This window comes from Lynx canadensis, chromosome A1 (genome assembly GCF_007474595.2).
Source record: "Lynx canadensis isolate LIC74 chromosome A1, mLynCan4.pri.v2, whole genome shotgun sequence".
In the NCBI taxonomy this organism is placed as follows: Eukaryota; Metazoa; Chordata; class Mammalia; order Carnivora; family Felidae; genus Lynx; species Lynx canadensis.
The window spans coordinates 72,150,110-72,169,414 of NC_044303.2; the positions used below are offsets into that span (position 1 = coordinate 72,150,110).

General features: G+C 43.2%; 1 protein-coding gene across 1 annotated transcript in view; it reads right to left on the reverse strand.

Annotated features, from left to right (window-relative positions):
* Window positions 1–1,720: 1,720 nt before the first annotated feature.
* NALCN (sodium leak channel, non-selective) overlaps window positions 1,721–19,305 on the reverse strand; it is a 308,773-nt gene continuing 291,188 nt past the window's right edge. The window contains 10 exon segments of the mRNA XM_032592429.1: window positions 1,721–3,409; window positions 3,939–4,056; window positions 6,420–6,569; window positions 7,909–8,059; window positions 11,572–11,729; window positions 13,643–13,758; window positions 14,432–14,564; window positions 16,223–16,316; window positions 17,163–17,311; window positions 18,262–18,330. Of these exon segments, the coding sequence (XP_032448320.1) occupies window positions 3,216–3,409; window positions 3,939–4,056; window positions 6,420–6,569; window positions 7,909–8,059; window positions 11,572–11,729; window positions 13,643–13,758; window positions 14,432–14,564; window positions 16,223–16,316; window positions 17,163–17,311; window positions 18,262–18,330 (1,332 nt within the window). The 3' untranslated portion in view covers window positions 1,721–3,215.

Here is a 19,305-nt window from a genome sequence, read left to right on the forward strand (position 1 = left end):
ACTGGATTGGGTTTGGGGGTGTATTAGTTTTCTAGGCCTACTGTAACAAAATACTACAAACTGGGTGGCTTACAATGACCAATATTTATCACCTCACAGTTCCGGTTTGGAGGCTAGAAGTCCAAAATCAAGGTGTTGGTGGGGCCATGCTCCCTCTAATGCCTCTAGGAGAGTATCCTTTCTTGCCTTTTGCAGTTTCTTGTAGCCCTAGATGTTCCTTGGCTTGTGGCCACATCACTCCAACCTCTGCCCTGTCTTCACATGGCCATCTTCCCTCTGTGTTGTGTCTTCACATGGCATTCTCCTCCCTGTGTGACTCTCTCCTCTTATAAGGACACCAGTCATATTGGATTCCGGGTCTGCCCTCCTCTAGTATTACCTCTCCTTAACTAATTACATCTGCAAAGATTCTTCCCCCAAAGGGTCACATTCACAGGGGCCAGTTGTTGGGATTTCAGTGTATCTTTTTTTGGGGGGGGGCACAATTCAATCACTATCAGGGGATGAGAAGAGACCATGTGAGTGGGGTTCTCATCTTCACCCCAATTTCAACTAGGGATGTTTGGCTTTTGCCTGGTTAATATTTCAGGCATTTTTGAAGGACTCTGAGAAAGAGTGCCACTGCCAAGCAGTCTATTGAAAGCCACCTATCTATAGTATGCCACTTTCTACAAAGAAGCAGGCAAACATGTCAATCAACTGGCTTTGAAAATGCTTTTGCTTAAGGCTTTATAACTGGTTTTTCTTCTACATTCCCTTATCTTATTCAGCTTGGACAGGACACAAATGGCCAGTCGCTGAAGATGGGTGTTACTCTCAAGCTACCACTGAGAATAGAGTGAATAGCACTGGTCTGGCCATTCTCTCCCTCCCTGCTCCCTTTGAGTCCCCTTGAATTGCCATATGTGCAATGCATGTGTGGTCTGTTCCCCTTGGGGGCTCTGTGTCAACTATTCTGCCCCTTATGCTTTCTGGTGTGCTTGGAACCAACAGCGTCCTTTAATTAAAGGCAGTGGGTGGCATGATGACAGGATTAGTATCAGTGTCTGGCTCCCTAAGGACCAGGGAACATTGTGGCCGAAGTTTTCCCATCTGCATAACTGGACTGTTTATATGTTGATGAAAAATCTAAGAGGGGTAGCACTTACCTTCTCGGCTTGCTGTCTGCTCTACTGGCTTCAGGAAACAGTAGAGAGGAGTCCCACAGGAACTGCTTGGCTGTCTCACTTAATTGAAAATGTAGGGTGCTATGGCTTTAAATGCATTGCTATTTGGCCCTTTGCTTCACTGCAGAATGAACAACAATGATGTTCTGCTCAACACCAGTTAACAGACGTTGTAGGAAGGGCTCAGCAGTTTTGTGAGAATGAAGCTGTATTACTCAAGTGTAATGAGCCAAAAAATAAAATCTCGTTTTCATGCAGCATGAGTACAGGCCCATGCCCCAGCCACGTAAGATCCTTTTCTGTTTTATTGTTGGCTTGGAAGGTATTCACTCAGCCTTATGGACACAAACGTGAAAGGAACATTCTGGCTTAGGAACTGAACTGAAATGAATATCAGGGACAGAGCTTTTGCCAACTAATTATAGACAGAATATTCAAATACAGAGTCTGCAAAGTGCCTGCTTCCTAATGATCCCACCCCCAAACCCCCTTCCCTCCTTCCACACACGAGGAAGGGTTTGGAAATGATCATCAACTCAGAGTAAATTCTTTTACAAAGTCAGTATTTATTTGATTTTCTTTATGTACAAAAAGTAAACTCCAACTGAACGTAAAACCAAATAAAATCCTTTTGGCTTCACTGACTTTAATTACCCATTATCCTAGAGTCACAATTAATCATGTAAACAAGAGATGGCATCACAATGTTAAGTTTGTTATACAGACAGGATTTGGCTATTTTAAGGATGTTAAAAGAGAAAATAGATTATAAAGCAACCCGGGTGTCAAAGGACTCTGAGATAATTGCTGCATTAAAAGAAATCATCTAAACAGCAAATCTCGCCAAAAATAATGTAGGTAAGGGCCTGGATGTGCTTCTACTTGGCTGACCCAGTATAAGGCCCAGGTACTGTGTAATCGCTTTGCATTTTACCTTTCTCAGAGCACATGGTGTGTGGAATAAATACAGCTGAGTTGTGGGGTCCCTCAACTGTGAGTTCTAAGCACAATTCTACAAAATTACCATTATTTCCATAGGAGAATCTGGTATGAGGGAGTCATTTTGAATTGAACATGGCACTGATGTGTTGGAATCAACTCATAATGTCTTCGCCAATTTACGGCAAAATCAACATACCCTGTGTAAGAAATGAAGCCAATGATACATCACGCACGTGATTTTTTTTTTTTTTAATAAGCTGAATCATGTAGTTTCACTCGTTTTGCTAAACTTAGTTATTAAAAGGCCTTCACAGAAACTCAACATCTTCAGGTAACCACGTGCCTAAAGCGATCTACGCGCACGTCTGTTTTAAACTTGTTGCTCCTTGGGACAATTTCTTTGCCTGGTCCCTGCACACACAATTCTCTAGGAAGCAGGCAACAGTTTTTATTAGAGTGACTGAGTACAGAAACTGACTTGTTATCACTCGGAATATCTTTTGCCTATTTTTAAGAATACCATGAGAAAAGGATTATACTTTTAAAAATTCAGAATCTGTAGTTTGTAAAACTACTATCATTTTAGTATGAGCTCAGTGCTGACCTTTTCAGATCAATCATAAATAATAATTTTCCCAAGGGAAGTATTTCTAGTAGAAGTGGGAAAAACAGGAACTAAGACTATAGCTACCATACCATAAATATCAGCCACTTTGGGCTTAGCACTCTTTCAGGGGGTGATAATACTGAGTAAGAGCATTTATGAATATACACCTTAGTTTACAGACAGGATATATGAAATCTTTGAGTGATCTACATCTGGTATTGGGATAGTTCTCTAATATTACAAATACAACCATTAGGCAAATTTTCTCAAACTCACGGTAACAACTCCCTGTATACACAACAGCCACCGACCAAGTTTTAGGCCTTCCTACGGCAGGACAAAAAGCAACTTAAAGACCTCTTGTGACGAGATAGAATTAAATGATATCTTAAGTATAGACTGCTCGCCATGGTCCATGGTCCATGGTCCATGTTAGACCATAGGAGGAAAATGCTAGAAAACAGTGCTCCCCATTAAACCTTGCACTGCACTAATTCCACCTAAACGTCCAGAAGGTCATCGCTGCTTTCATCGCTCTCCACCGTCAGCTGCCGGGTCCACCACTTCTTCACCTCGGAGCCACACGATGCCGTGTCGGTCATGGGGTTCATTTTGCACACTACGGATTTCATTGTTGTGCGCCCTGCAAATCGTAAGTTGACCGAAGACACTGAGTGGCTTATTGGTTTTGGTGCTGTGGAATTGACAAAAGTCCTATGAGCAACGTGGAGCTGTTCACCCCTTTGCAAGCCATTCCTGAAAAGCTGTGATAGTCCCAGCAGTAACAAGTAAACAAGTCCCCATAAACACGTCCTATCCATAGATGTTAAGTATGAAATCCTTCCAGCTCTCGGTTCTTTATATTCATCATGGACTTTAAAATTCTGTTCAGGGACAACTAGTGATACCATTTGAAAAACTGCTACTTGCCAGTTGCACTTTGAGATAACCACAAAAACTAAATAAGATAAGATACAATAAAATAAAACATTCCAGTCTGGGCAAATATAAGTGTCATAGGAATATGGGTGAGTAGGTGTTTGTTAGTATATACAAAGAAAGAAAAACTACAAAGGAAAAGGGCAGATAGTGTCAGCAATAGCGAAGGGAGTCTGTAAATCACTTTAGGGGTAGACTTGAATTTGAAATCTGAGACCCAAAGCCCACAGGGTGTAGACACCTCTAGGACCTGAATCAATGGAGAAAGGACTCGGGGCACACACCTGAGGGCAGCCGCCACTGCCCGAACTTCCTTTGGGGTTTTCCGGGGTCTGTGGAGTCCTGCCGACTGCCCCCTCTGTCCGACAGCGTGGGGCTCAGAAGCTGCTGCTGGCTGCTGGTCTGCATGGGGGAGAATAAAGCAGTTACTGGCTCTTTGTTAACGCTGTGCTCCCCTCCTGTCCTCTGCACCAGTCTGGACCCTTATTTTATTTTATTTTATTTTATTTTATTTTATTTTATTTTATTTTATTTTATTTTTTATTTATTTATTTTTTAGAGTTTAGAGTTTATTCATTTTTTTAAATATGAAATTTATTGTTAAATTGGTTTCCATACAACACCCAGTGCTCATCCCAACAGATGCCCTCCTCAATACCCATCACCCACCCTCCCCTCCCTCCCACCATGGACCCTTATTTTAAGAAAGAAAGAAAACACAATAGGAAAAACAGTACTGGAGCCCCAGAGTCCACAATGGGGAAAGGAAAAGAGAAAATGGGTTCAGAGAGTCCAGGAAAGTGAGAGCCACCCCTGCACGCGGTGAAGGGAGGGGGCACAATTCTCCAGGTAGCACCTCCTCCAGGTATCCCTCCAGGACTCCTCCACTCCCACGGCTACCTCCCCTCTGCACCTGGGGTGTAGCTATGGACCAGGAAGGAAGCGGGGGGGCAGCAAGGACTGACCGGTTTCCTGAAAGTATATTCTTGCCAACCTATAGGTCAGTCCTAGCGCTCCAGAAAGAGAGCTCAGCAGACAACACTCTCCAACAGCCCCAGAGGAGAATGAAGCTTATACCAGCCAAGACTAATGTCAGAGAAGAGCTGAGACTCTCCACCCTTTTTACTCAGTCTCTGGTGCCCCCCCTTTCCTATCAGTGCCTCGGACCTCACATCTCTTCAGTATCCCCTCTTGGTTTTTTGGTTACCTCATGGATTTTTTGTTGTTGCTGTTGTTTTGTTTTTGGTTTTGTTTTTTTACCTGAAAGTAGACAGCTCTGCAATCATCACTTTGCCAGCCTCATCAGCCCTGCCTGGCTGGCTGTCCTGATCTTACCCTGGCCCCACACATGAAGCCTCTATGTCTCTGCCCTTTGCTGACTGTCCCTGCACAAGTCCCTGTTGTCGGTGGCAGTTGATTCCCACATGTTGGGGAGCCGACAACATGAAACCCACCCCAAACTGGGCTGTGGAACAAGGAATTCCCTTGAAGCATCTCGCTGGGCTATGGAGCCACAGGCTTCGGTATTTACTGCCGGCCCCTGACTAGGCCGCTACACATCACAAAGCCTTACTGTGCCAGGGGCTCATCTCAGAGTGCTGGATCGACTCCAGCTCGTCCACAACTGCACCCTCCTAATGGGGAGGCCCCCTGCCAGCTGCTGGTCACAGAGCAAGGTTCTCCAGGGTGTCCATGCTAGGCTTTTTTATGGACACGTACATTGAGTCTGGAAATGGAAATAAGCTTTGCTCTAGTGAAGAAGGTCCTCCTGAATTCCATATGCTCTTCCAATGCCCAACTAAGGGAGGACAAAGCCTCAATGAGTCTGACTGTTTAAGGAAGGTGGTGGTCAATTACAAACATTTTCACTGATTCTACTGCAAGTTCCTGTGACCTGGTAGAAGAAAGCATTTAGGGCAGAGCTTCGGGCAAACCATGTTCTCCTAAGTCAAGTAATATCACTGGGCTCTGTTAAACCTGTAGAGATGCGATATGAACTCTTTAGACAAAAATCAATAGAATTAATGCGTTCAGAGCATTAACTTTTTTTTTTTAGTATTCATACAACTCAGAATCAGAATCTTTTGAAATAACCCCAAAGCATTCCAAGTTGTAAAGGTCCAAAGATAATCTAGATCAATACGTTCCTTTTTTTTTTTTTTTTTTTTACTTAAAAACTTTCAATTAGAGATACTGTCACCTTGGGGTGCCTGGGAGGCTCAGTGGGTTAAGCATCTGACTCTGATTGTGGCTCAGGTCATGATCTCATGGTTCATAAGTTCAAGCTCCCTGTCAGGCTCTGTGCTGACAGCATGGAGCCTGCTTGGGATTCTCTGTCTCCTCTTCTCTTTCTACCCCTTTTCTGCTTGCACTTTCCCTCTCTCTCTTAAAATAAATAAATAAACATTTGGAAAAAAAGAAATACTGTCACTTGTTTGAAATGGCTATGTGAACAGCACTGTTTTATTTTTTATTTTAAAAATGCACGTGGGGCGCCTGGGTGGCTCAGTCGGTTAAGCATCCGACCACTCCACTCAGGTCATGATCTTGTGGTTCATGAGTTTGAGCCCCGCGTGGGGCTCTGTGCTGACAGCTCAGAGCCTGGAGTCTGCTTCAGATTCTGTGTCTCCCTCTCTCTCTGCCCCTCCCCCACTCACGCTCTCTGTCTCAAAAATAAATAAACACTAAAAAAAATAAATAAATGAAAAATAAAAAATAAAAAATGCACATAATATCCTTGGAGGAAGGATGCCTCATACACATACCTCAGGTTGCATATTATTATCCTGACTGTTAGCATTCATGTCCTCACTGGGCTGGGTGGTCTCGATACTGGGGGGATTGAGGAACCGGCTCAGCTCCTGCTGTTGGCTCTCCCTCAGACTGTGGATGATGCTGCATGACTGCTGCTGTTTCTATGGAAATATGATCATTCTCTCGGTAACAGAGAAATCAACCCAACATCCCCCTGTCCCCCAGCACTCAAATTGTATTTCCTTCTCTCCTCTCCAAAGAACCTGTATGCTCAGTGACCTCTTAGGAACTTCCAAATGAGGATGTTTAACTACTTCCCCTAGTTAAGTATCAGACTGCTATAAAGGCAGGCTTAGAGACCTCCCAACCCACGCTTATTTGCATAACAATGGGAATAAATATGTTCATTGATGCTAGCTCCTGTTGTATTTAAAACAGAATTTTTAAATCACTAACTTGGGTGTTCTATATTTTCCCTTCTTATTTTGCTCTGTGCTCATTCAGCCAATATGGATCACCCTTTCTTTCTGTGTTGTTAGAGGCAGAGAGCTTTGGATGGATGAGTGAAACCCTTGCTCTTGTCTTATTCTGGATAGAGGCAGGCCTGTCTGTCTTGACACACACTTGGGAACATGGTCTGGTGCTGAGCCAGCTCCCTGTGCCTTCTTGGGGTGTGTGGTGGGGGGGGGGGAAGGTTGGGTCCCCAAAGTGAACAGGGCTATGATATAACTATTGTCTTGTTATAGGAGGTTGAAGTTTTGTTTCCCTGGGGACATTTTCTCCTCCAACAGATATGTTTCTGCTGTTGATGTTGTTCTGAGAAACAGGATTTAAAAAGTGTATTATATATAAATGTTTAGTAATTAGTGTGATTCTTTCATCTGTGTGTGAAGTGTAAGTCAAAAGCATAATCATAAAAATAATTAGTAGAAATGCCTAGTGTAAACACAGTGTATGCCAACACAGTATATGTTCATTGATTTATGAGTCAGAGAATCCTATAAGCTTATAAGTCTAAAGGCAACAGACAGATCATTAAACTCCCAGGAGATGTGGCCTTTGTTAAAGACCAAACAACATTATCAATGGAATGGTGGAATTTTTAGGAGCGATTTAAAAGTACTTTTGTAAACTCGGTTGCCAGTCATCGTATAGAGATTTGGGCATTTTGAACAGTTGAGTTTGATAAATGGAGATCACAAATATTTTAATAAATATTTGTTCAGTAAACTGCTTTTTAAACATCAATGTTCTGTTATAAAAATGTGATTCCATGGCAACGCCTTATGGACTCTGCTAACGAGGGCGCAGCTGGGTCTGGATGAGAGCTCAGGTGCGAACCAGGTGGCCATCACGAGGGGATGAAGCTGACACAGTTGAGGGGCTACGAGGCTAATCACAGAGCATCTCATTCCGCTGTTCCTGAAGCTCTTTTGTCCCTCCTCCTCCTTCTCCTTTGACAGGAGGAAAGAAAAACCCGGATGCTGCCAGTTGACTCACAGCTCTGATGCGCTTTAAACACTTTTTCAGCCACATGCGGATGGTCTGCTTGGCCACCTCCTCCTCGATGGTGTACTCCAGCTGCTCCCTGGCCAGCAGCTCCTCCAGCTGCAAGCTCTTCCGGATGTCAACTGACCTGTAGGACAGCATGCTGGGGGTGGGGTGGGGGGGACACACAAGAGCATTCCAGGTCGGACTCATTTGGGACTCTGGTGGAGATCTCAACTTTCAGAGAGGACACCACTCAGTCCAACCAAGGTACTGTTCCTGTGCCACTGGACTAGTTATGTCACCTCCTCTGTAAGATGGGGACAGTCATGGTCCCCACCTTATTAAATGACTGAGTTAAAACTTGGGAGGTGCTTACAGTAGTAAGTGCCATATAAGTGTTTGTAAAACCAAAGGTCTAGGCTGGTCCCTGATCTACATTACCAGCTGCTTAAGGCTTTGGAATGTTCCCTGTAGAAGGAAGACTGCTCTGTCTGTATACTTCCTTCACCTTCAGTTCCAGGTGGGGATGGTCAGTAAGGGTTGGCTAAGGTCAGGCTTCCTGCCCCTGCCATTTCCCTCTCTGTCGATCCCATCTGTGCGCCTGGATCTTCCTCATTAATTCTGGTGGGTGAAAGGTCAGTCAGGGTGGAATACTTGCTCCCATTCTGCCCTAGGCGCAACAGGTTCAGGCGGGGGCAAATGAAGCCAACACAACCAATGTGTCGCCTCAGGGCCCCTGGGCAGTAAGGCAACAACTCACACTGCATCTAAGCTGAGGTGTCTACAGCCAAAGAAGAACGCAGCCCCTTCTGCCCCTGGTGCTTGCTGGTGCTGCCACAGGACCCCCGGTTGGCGCTCAGCCCCTGCCTGCCCCTCCTGTGAACTCAGTGCTGCCTCCACCGCCCACATCACAGCACGGAGGTGCTCGGGAGTCCTCCCCATGCAGCACTGACACCCCGACCTTCTCTTCTTTGCTAGCGCTCTTCCCTCCTTGGAGGAGGGAAATGTGTCTGCCTTTCCTCTCTTCCCTGCCTCCTCCAGAATCTCATCAGTGCCAAACTGTTTTCATCACTTCCTGAGCTGCAGGGATAGGGAGGGGCAATCCAGGCCCCCATTGGCTTTGCCGGGGTCCATCTTATCGGATGCCTCCCTGTGTTCCAGAGAGGCCGAATGAGAACTGCTAATGACAGCGGGGTGTCTACGTGTCTCCCTTTGACCTAAAAATATTTGTCACCAGGAGGAAAGATTTGGTGACATTCTGAGATGGCGTCCTCTGCTAGTCATATGTATTTTCTGCCTCTTCTTTTTCTGCCCTTTGGCTTGCTCCTGGAAGAAGGGAATAGCGGGAAGTAAACTGGGAAACTTGAGAGAACTTCTCCCGGGTCCTTCCTGTTCTTATTTTCAAATTTCAGTCCCAAGCATATTTCTGTATACCTGAGTGCTTCTGAATGTGTGACACCATACCCAGCCCTTCACCAAATATTTTCCACATGATGAAAATAGCCACTTCTAGAAGAGGGCCATGACTTTTCCTGCGGACAGACCTCTTTGAGAGTGGGGCCCATGGGACTTTTCATAGAATAACATTTTAAATGCATAAAATAAAATATCTCTTATTACCAAGGAAAGCAATTATATTCAAATACAGTGCTCATATTATTTTCTTTAAAAAGGTGATGATAGAACGGATAAAGAAGATACAGTATATATGCAATGGAATATTTCTCAGCCATAAAAAAGAATGAGATCTTGCCATTTGCGACAACATGGATGGAGGTAGGGGGTATCATGCTAAGTGAAATAAGTCAGACTGAGAAAGACAAATACCATATGATTTCAATTACATGTGGAATCTAAAAAATAAACAAAGCAGAAACAGACCCATAAATACAGAAAACAAACTGCTGGTTGCCAGAAGGGTGGAGGGGAAGAGGGTGAAAGGGAGAGGGAGGGTACAGGCTTCCAGTTTTGTAATGAATAAGTCACGGGGATGAAAAGTGCAGCATAAAGAATATAGTCAATGACGCTGTAATAGTGTTGTATGGTGACTGATGGTGTCTACTCTCGTGGTGAGCACAGCATAACATACACAGTTGTGGAATCACTATGTTGTACACCTGAAACTAATATAACATTGTATGTCAACTCTATTTTAATAAAAAAAAGAAATGAAATTAATTTTAGAAATTTTTAAAAAGATGGTGACAGAGTAACATAAGTGCTTCTTTATTAATGCATTAAATAATAACATTTAGCTGAGGTCAAAGGACTACTGTAATTTAGAAGCAGTGGTGAGTATAGAGGATATTGAAGATTATCGGCCACGTCAGCGATGCCATCTGAAAATATCTATGATTTCTGCTGGTGGCAGAGATGCAGGTTATTATTAACACTGTGGGGCTTGCTGCCTGCATTCATCACTGAAGAAAATGCTGCATTTCAGTGACTGATTAATGACAATAGAGATGTGATTGTTTCCAAGCCCATTGACCTCTGGATTTGATCCATGGATTCCTGTTTAAATTTTTTTTAACCTGTTCATTTTTTGAGAAACAGAGACAGAGAGACGGAGCACAAGTCGGGGGGGGGGGCACAGAGAGAAGGGAGACACAGAATCTGAAAGCAGCTCCAGGCTCTGAGCAGTCAGCACAGAGCCTGACATGGGGCTCGAACTCACGAACTATGAAATCATGACCTGCACTGAAGTTGGAGGCTTAATTGACTGAGCCACCAAGGTGCCCCTATAGATTCCTGTTTAAAAAGCTGTTATGGATTGAATTGTTTTCCCCCTAAAAAATCTTTGTTGGAGTGATGACCCCCAGTACCTCAAAATGTGATCTTATTTTGAAATAGGTTACTACAGATGTGATTAATTAAGAAGAGATAATACTGGACTGGGGTGGGTCCCTAATCCAATACGAATGGTGTCCTTATAAAAGGGAAGATTTGGACACACATGTGTAAGCACACACGCACACGCACGCACACATGCGGGAAGAACAACACGTGAAGGTGAGGGCAGAGATCGGGGTGATGTTTCTACAAGGAAGGCGGCCAACCCCTAGGAGCTGGCAAGAGGCTGGAAGAGTCCCTCTCACAGCCTCAGAAGGAACCAGCCTTGCCGACCCCTTGAATTTAAGCTTCTAGCCTCTAGGACTGTGAGACAATACACTTGTTTCAACCACCCAGTTTATGGAATTTCGTCCTCCTTGTCCTGTGCGGGGTCTCAGTGAATGTCTGGAACGTGTGGTTTGCCAGCCAGCTGGGGGCGGAATCATGGAGCAAATGAGAAGATCTGGATTGGACTCCAGCTGGACCACCTAGTCACTAAACTCCCCCAGACCAGCTCCTCCCTCACAGAACGAGGGGAAGCTGTGCTCCCCAAAGCCCCTCACCTCTCCCATCAGGATCTCCTCAGTCATATGGGGCACCTCTGGGGATGTCAGGCCACTGCTTCTTCCCCCTCCTGTGTGCGGCACTCAGACACGGCCCTTACAGGACAGCGACAAAGGCCATGCGGAGCCTGAGCAGTGTGGCCTCACCTTATAATCTCAATGAGTGTGGCATCTTGGGCTGTGAGCCCACTTGTTGGTTGTATTTCACAAAGTCACAGCTTTGGTTTCAGCACTCACTCCAGCTCTGTGACCCAGGGTTGTGAAAACTCCCTCGTACCTTAGGACATCATGGAAAGTGACATCCCCGCCATTATGCAGTCTCTCCATTTCATAGCACATGTGCTTAAACAGAAGTTTGTCTTTGTCGAGATCCACCTCCAGCCTCCCCCGCAGGAGCCTCAGCAGGAACTTCACACGGAAAGTCGGAATCACCCCCTGGGGGGCAGAGCACAATAACTGGTAAATCATCTTTAGGCCATAACGATTCACTTGGGGTTCTGTTTTCACAGAAAAAAAAAAATCACAAAAAAGAAAACCGACACCAGATCTTTTTCTTAAAAGATAGCATAATTAGCAGTGGGAAGTAAGGAAGTTGTTTGCCTCCCTGGAGGCTGGGTCAGGAGGGTGTTTACTAGAGAAGCACCACATTGAAAGCCGAGCACTTAGATTTTCCGCTGGTGCTTCTCTGGTTCTGTGGGATCTTATAACCTGGCAGCATTGGGAGCCTAGGAGGCTCTCTGCCATCCTGGCCCCAGCCCTTGCTTTACCAGGGTTTTCCTCTCCTGGTCTGTTTCACTGACTCAGCCTCTGCTCATCTATTTCTCTAAAACACGCTGAGTGGGTTGCTAATGCATTATCGCAGAAAGTACAACATTCACATGTACATGTTCCTCCTCTTCACTTAGCCTGGATGCTACAAACTTCTAAACATTTTTTATAAATGGCTCTTCTAGGGAATGATCACTCCTTTTCAGGTCTTCCCAATTATTAGCACAATTACATACAAGAGAATCTGGTCAGAGCAGCTCCAGATTCTGGAATATCAAACACGTGTCGCTCCCTTTCGGGCAACACAATCTACCGTGCCAGCCTGGCTCTGTCTTTGAATTAAGGCATTGGGCTAAAGGCAGGGACATGGGTAACCATGAATTCCTGTCAGTTAGAAACACCTTAACATGTGACTCATGGTGCCATCTTTGATGTGTGCATCCAAGGAAAGCAGGTTCCCACAGGCAGTGGTCTTGGAGAGGCAGGTGGATCAAGGGGAGATAGGAGAGCTAGGCCAGATGGCCACACGTGCAGGTCACTGTCTCAGAGAAAGCCCCCCTGAGACTGGTGACTGCAGAAGTGGGGGGTGTTAGGGAGAGGGGGACAAAGGCGGTGAGGAAAGCCAGGCATTACTGTGCAGGCCTAGCTCAAGATGCGCCCTTCCTTAGCTTGTTCTGGTTCTTTGGTCTTCACGCCCTCTGTGAACTCTTCCTGCAACTGTTTTTGAACCTACCCATGGTAGATTTTCCCATGGTAGAACTTTCCTTGTTTTTCAGATGTCAGGTTTAACAACACCTCCCCAGCCAGACCGTCATGGCCACCCCGCTAAAGTAGCCTGCCCTCTAGTCCGACTGGTGTCTACCATATTACCATCTGCAAAGTGCTTATACCTTCTTGAGATAATAATGATTATTATTATTTCACGTTATATTGTTTGTCTCTCTATATTAGAATAGAAGCTCTGTAAGCATGGGTGACTTTCCGTTGCGTTCACTGCTGTATCCCCAGCACCCAGAACTAGGCCTGAGTATTTGCTAGGGATGAAGAAAGGGGAAAAGAAAGAGCAGCAGCAGCAGCTAGAGAATGAGATATTGTTGCTTTGGCTAATTCCAGGAAATCTTGGGAAAGTTTTATGGTTAAAGCATTCAAAGAATAAGTCCAAAATAATTTAAAAAATAACCTTCAGAAACCACTAAGTAGTTCCTTTGCACTTCTAATCAGGATTGCTGTGTGTGGCTGTTTGTGGCTCTGTATTACACCATCGCTCTGGTGATTTGAACTTCACTACTTCTGCTGCTCTCATCCTAGGGCTGGTTTCCTCAGAGCTTCCTTGGTTTCCTCTCCTTGATGACTTTCTGAATGTCCAAGAAGAGGGCATCCACGGTTGGACAGGGGACCATTCTGTCCCTCTCCCTTCCTAGCATATTTTGCTGAACGGTCAATGATGGCTTTCTACAATTCACAATGGCCATCCCAAATTCAATAGATGTCTACTGGTGACAGCAAGACTACTTAAATGTCTGCAGCAGGGCAGGGAATCTCTTTGGGGGTGGGCATGAAGCAATGGCCCCCTTTCCTACCTCTCGTTTATCATCCACCATATTCCATATGATTTGAAAGTGGCGAAGATCGTTGTAACTTAGAAGCTGGTCCTCCTCCGTGGAATAAAACAAGGAGAAGTTCTCCACAATGATGGCTAAGAAAAGAAAAAAGAAAAATGGAGAAGTTAGATAATTATGCTAATCTGTCATTTTTTAGAAAAAGTAAAACATCTATTATAAATAATGGATTTTATCACCTACATCACAAGCCAAATTTTTACAGTGTTTTTTAGTGTGTTTTCAAAGTTGGCATATCTTACTTACACTTGGATTAAGCTATTTATCCAGCTCCTGCCTTTCCAAAACATGAGGGTCATGAGCATAAACACACATTCTGTGTGTGGAGATATCCATGCCAGCTGGCTTTCACTCTTAGTTGACAGTTCCAGGGCAGTATTTAAAGGTCAGATTGGGTTCTGGGTGGCCCCACACCTGGGTGAACACCATGTATCTTTCAGAAACATAACTGTGATGTTTCAAGGCCATAAAGGTAGCCCTCTCTGAGATTTCTTCAACTCAATCCACGAGAAGAGCTCTTTTGAAATTAATGATCATAATTAATAGGACAACTCTTGAAATTGCAATCAACTGTCATTTACATGCCTTTCAAAGGTCTTTTCAGCTTCTGGATCGAGAGGCAACAATTTATAATTAATGCCATGAAATACCCGCCCCAAGCAATCTGGGATAATTACTTGAAAATTGTACGTAATTATCTAAGTACCTGGGTTTAAAGATATTAAAACATATTCAGTGAACATCACTTACCTACAAGCAGATTTAGCATGATGTAGGCAATGATGACATAAAATGAACAGAAATACATAAGTGCCCCAGCGTAATTTCCGCAGTCTGTTGCCCAGTATGTGAATTCATCTGGAGTACAAAAGGGAGGCTGGACCTGCGGGCGATGGGGGAGAGGGAGGAGGGGTCAGAGTGAAGAATACGAATTTGTGCACATGCTGTAGTTTGTGAACTATCCCTCACCATATAAAACATAATTAACTTCAAAGTTAATCTCCCAAAAGCCACGTACATTGAGTACATCATCCGTGGCAAAAATAAAAAAGAATCTTTCCTTTATTCTACACTTCTAGTCTCAGGGAATCTCAAGTTCAGTGCCATTTTAGAAGCACAATGAAAATGAACTCCTTTCTTCCAAGAGACATTCTTTCTGCCACCTGCACTAGTCCTGAATGGTAAGTAGTTCTTGTGATGGGAGCTGCAGAAAGTCAAAAAAAGCATTTAAAAAATTTCTTTGACCTAACTAATGGGTTAAGCTTTATGAAGATTTGTTATACATAGCAAATTCACATTCAAATTGTGTAAGAAGAAACCAGTAATCTTCATTCTTGGGGCACCATTATGGGACTTTACAGAAGAGCACTAGACTCAGGTTATCAAAAGTCCCCCCACCCCGTCTTTAGTGGCCCAATAAAATGCCGGCACCTCAGAGAAACCTGGCTTCTTTCAGCCAGAGAGACTAGCTCTTTCTTCTGCAGAAGAAGCAGTTGTAGCACTCTGCTTGTTGTATATTTAGAATCTATTTAATTCTGCTTCATATTATATTTGATTTGGTAAATTCTGTCCCCATTCATTCATGCATATAGTTCTTTAGCTCCTACTATGTGCTGGATTTATACCCAATGTTGGAGACAGACAGGTAAGCAAGACATAGAGTCTGTCCCTCCTTCATGTTGCTGACGGTCTAAAGCTATATACATGGGAGCCATGGACTGCATGTGGCTATTAAAATGTAAATGTATGTTAATGAACATCAAATACAGTTTGATGAAATTTAAAATTCAGTTGCTCAGGAGCACTAGTCCCATTTCAAGGGCTCAGTAACCACATATGGCTACTGCATTAGACAGAGCAGATTGCCATCATGGCAGAAATTTCTTTTGGACAGTGTTGTTCTGGAGGTTGAGAGAGAGGAAATAGAGATGGAATAATCAAGCCAGTAACTCACTATAGCTGTGATACATGCTACAAAGGAGAAACACAGAGTGCTGTAGGAACATGTCACTGCAGTCTTAGTGTGGGGCAGGATTCCTGATGGAGCCGATGCTTCAAGGGAGATGTGAACACAAGGAGGAAAAGGGAGGACCCAAAGGGAGGGTGTAGCTCAGGGCCTTGCCGTAAGCACCTTGAGCATGCCTTGGAATCAGGCAACACCGAGCTCCTAGCATATGGCCCAGTATAAACCAGGCGCTCAGTGAATATCTGTTGAATAAATTCAATTAAAGAAGAGGAACTCCCCTGTTTGTACTTGACTGCCAAAGTGTTAAAGGTGGGAGGGAAAGAACAATGCCAACAGAATGCGTATCTGCCAGATGGAACCACAATAGCTCAAGCTGGGTTCACTGGATATTCTTCCTGCACATGGCCATATACTGCAATGTAAAAGGATGCAACTTTATGGACTAAATAGCCAGGACAGGTGTTTTGTACACAAAGTCTTGATGCTAACGAGGATAAGGCTGGTGATATACTGCACTGCAAAGAGTTTCATTTGGTTCTAAGTTGATGTACTGTTAGTGATGAAGAGAAGTTTACCATACAGTCATGCATAATCTTATTCCAGTCTTCGCCTGTGACGATTCGGAACAGTACGGTGATGGCTTTGCCAGCTGAGGAAAAGTTTGCATGCCTAATGAAGGAGGAAAAACCAGAATGTGGGTAATATAGTTGGTCATGAAGTAGTAAGGTGTTACCACTAAAGCAGGTAGATTTTGGAGCAGATGTGGTTGTTAAGTCACCATGTCTGAAGGTTATATCTTCTTAATTTGTTATTCACACTTGCCCTCAAGCATAGCCGTCTAACCCAACCCTAGCATGGTGCCACCATTTTGTGGCCATGCATCTTGAGTGGCTAAGGGTTCCAATTTTGACAAGTAAAAGTGATTCCTTCTTTCACATGGATTTTGCTATAAAAAGTAGAGCTGCCATGTATCAAATAAGCAATCTCTGCAACAAGACACATCTGTATATAATGTGTTGTATAATTCCTTTTTAAAAAACTATGAAGTGCTTCCCAAAATTAAAGATAATCTCTGAAAAAATGCTTTTCGTATATAGTAACCATTTTGGGAGTATAGTTTCCCATGTTCTGCTTTGTTAAAAAAAAAAAAAAAGAAAACCCCAAATCAGTTCAAAGTGTAATTTAAAAAAGAATATGTTGTTTTTTGGCAGTAGGTGGATAGAAATTCACCGGGAAATTACAAGTGGTTATTCCTGTGTAGTGGTAGATTTGGAATTATGGGTTCCCGTTACATTTTGGTAATATTACGGAGACAAGGTTTCTAAAGTAAATGTGTAGACTGTTTTTAATTAGAAAAATGTCATTTAAAATTTGGACATTTTGTTTTAGTTTCCAACTCATTGTTTCCCCTTCCTCCTGTCTTTGATAGACAAAAGTCATTCAGGTTTTTATTCCTGATTTCATGATTATAAAAGTTTGCTTGATAAATGAATAGGGAGAGAAATCCACACCAACCTGTTAATGTTCTCTCCATACTTCACAGTACCAAATAAAACAACTCCAGCAAAAGCATAACACAATAGAAGTAGGAACATTCCCACTATGATAAAGAAGCTTTTGTACATGCTGACAACCACCGTCAGGAGAAGCATCTTTAGTGTTACCTATATGGAGATGTGGGGAGACAGAAATGAATATTTAATTCACTTAGCCATGGGGAGCCTGGGAAGTAAGTAACAGGTAAGCAGGTGGCACGAGAGTGACCCTCATTTTAAAATTGCTTTGAATTAGTTCTTAATAAAGGGTATTAATCTAAATATTATTCAAAAAACATTAGAGAGAAATTCGACTTGTATTTCCAACTGTTCAGCCTTTTCAGCCAAATTAATAAAAGCCTCTCCCTAAAATTCCTTGCTTCTATTTTCTCTTCTCTTGCTCCCCGAGTCTCTATGATGAGGGCTGTATATTTTTGGCCTATTCCACCAAGTAGGCTCAGGATTCTCCCACAAACAGATGTTCATAAAAACAAACCTAACCAATGGCAAAATACTAAATACCATCAAATAGCACATATTGAATACGTGAATATATGGAAGGTATATGAAATAGTGTCAGTAGCGAAAAAGAAAATTACATTAAAAAATGAAAAATATATGTGGAATATATGCAATATATTCCACATATATGCAATATATGCAATAACAAAGAATATAAAGAAATCTGGGGTCATAGAATCACGAATCTTCACTAAAGATGATTTTTCTTTCCAGTAAAGTAAGCTTATTCAAATAGAAACAATAAAAATAAAGAAGTATTAAGAAAGAGCATTGGTTTTCGCTTTCATGCCTGAGATGCTGTCTTTAGTTGATGACTGAGTTAATTTAGCCAATATGAAGAAGAAATAAAAGAACAGAAATGTCAGGAGATGTATCACAAGATAACTAAGCTGCCGATTCATTTTAATATTTAATATTTGCTCATTTGGACTTAGGATGACTACCAATTTGTTAACTTCCACCCTGAAGACCCAGATGGACAGCTGAAGTCAATCAGGCATCGCTCCTTTCTTCTGTGCTTATGCAACCATTGATAGTATCCTTTACAACGTACTCACATGCTTTCCACAGATAGAGAAAAACCGGAAGACAATCACGCAGGCGCCCATCATGTAGGTATACGCGTTCTGAAATTTAAACAGAAGACAGCCACTCGCCATGTGCACAGGAGATCTTGTTACAATTCCAGTTTTCATTTTAAGTCTTCTGTGAAGTCTACTGAGTAATTAGTTTAATAAAATGTGAAAATTCTTATAAGAAATTTATCTTTAAAAGGTGCTGAAAAGGTCACTGCCAAAACTCATGAATAAATATTAGCTATAAAATCAAATCTTAAATGAAACTTCGGTCTCTGTTTTGCTCAGCTGAATTCTGTATTTTAAAACTAAAATAAGTTTTACATAAAATAGTGACCGGCTCCTTTGAGGAGCAAGAAAAACTCAGGGTAACAGTGCAACTTGTGGATGTCAAGTGAGACCAAAAATGCAGGAACCCTGGCAAAGAAGGTCTAGAGTTGGAAAAGATTGCAGGAGGTCAGCTTCCTCCTCTCAGAAGGTCTCCGGAGACTTTGGAGACCAGCCGGCCACATTCGTGTAAGCTGATTGCAGAGAATGTCTGTCCAGCCCAGAAACACATCCAGCTCATTCTTCAAGTGTGCAATCAGCAGCGAGAGATGACTGGGTGCACTTTATGACTAAGAAAGCTTCATCTCGGAAACAAAGATCCCACCAGCTAGAGCTGCAATAACAACTGTGGCATTAAACTGATGCCAAAGCGTGACTTTTCTCAAGGAGTCTCGCCTCGCCAAATGACAACTGTCACATATGGGCCCCTGGGAAGGGGGTCCGCTGAATATCCTTGAGGTACAAGGAAATGAATGTGTCTGCATAGAAATAGCTTAGATGGGAACAAATACTGCATCTCCCTTCACAATAGGCCACAGAGAGTGCAAAGTAGAGTGGAGGATGAGTATTTTTCTGGGACGGAAGCTTCTTGGGAAAGAACAAAAGCAGTCTGGCAGAATAGGCAAGTTAGTCTTTCCCGTGTGAGATGTCCTCTCTGGGACATCTAGGATTAGGAAGCCTGCCCTACTCTTCTTTTGG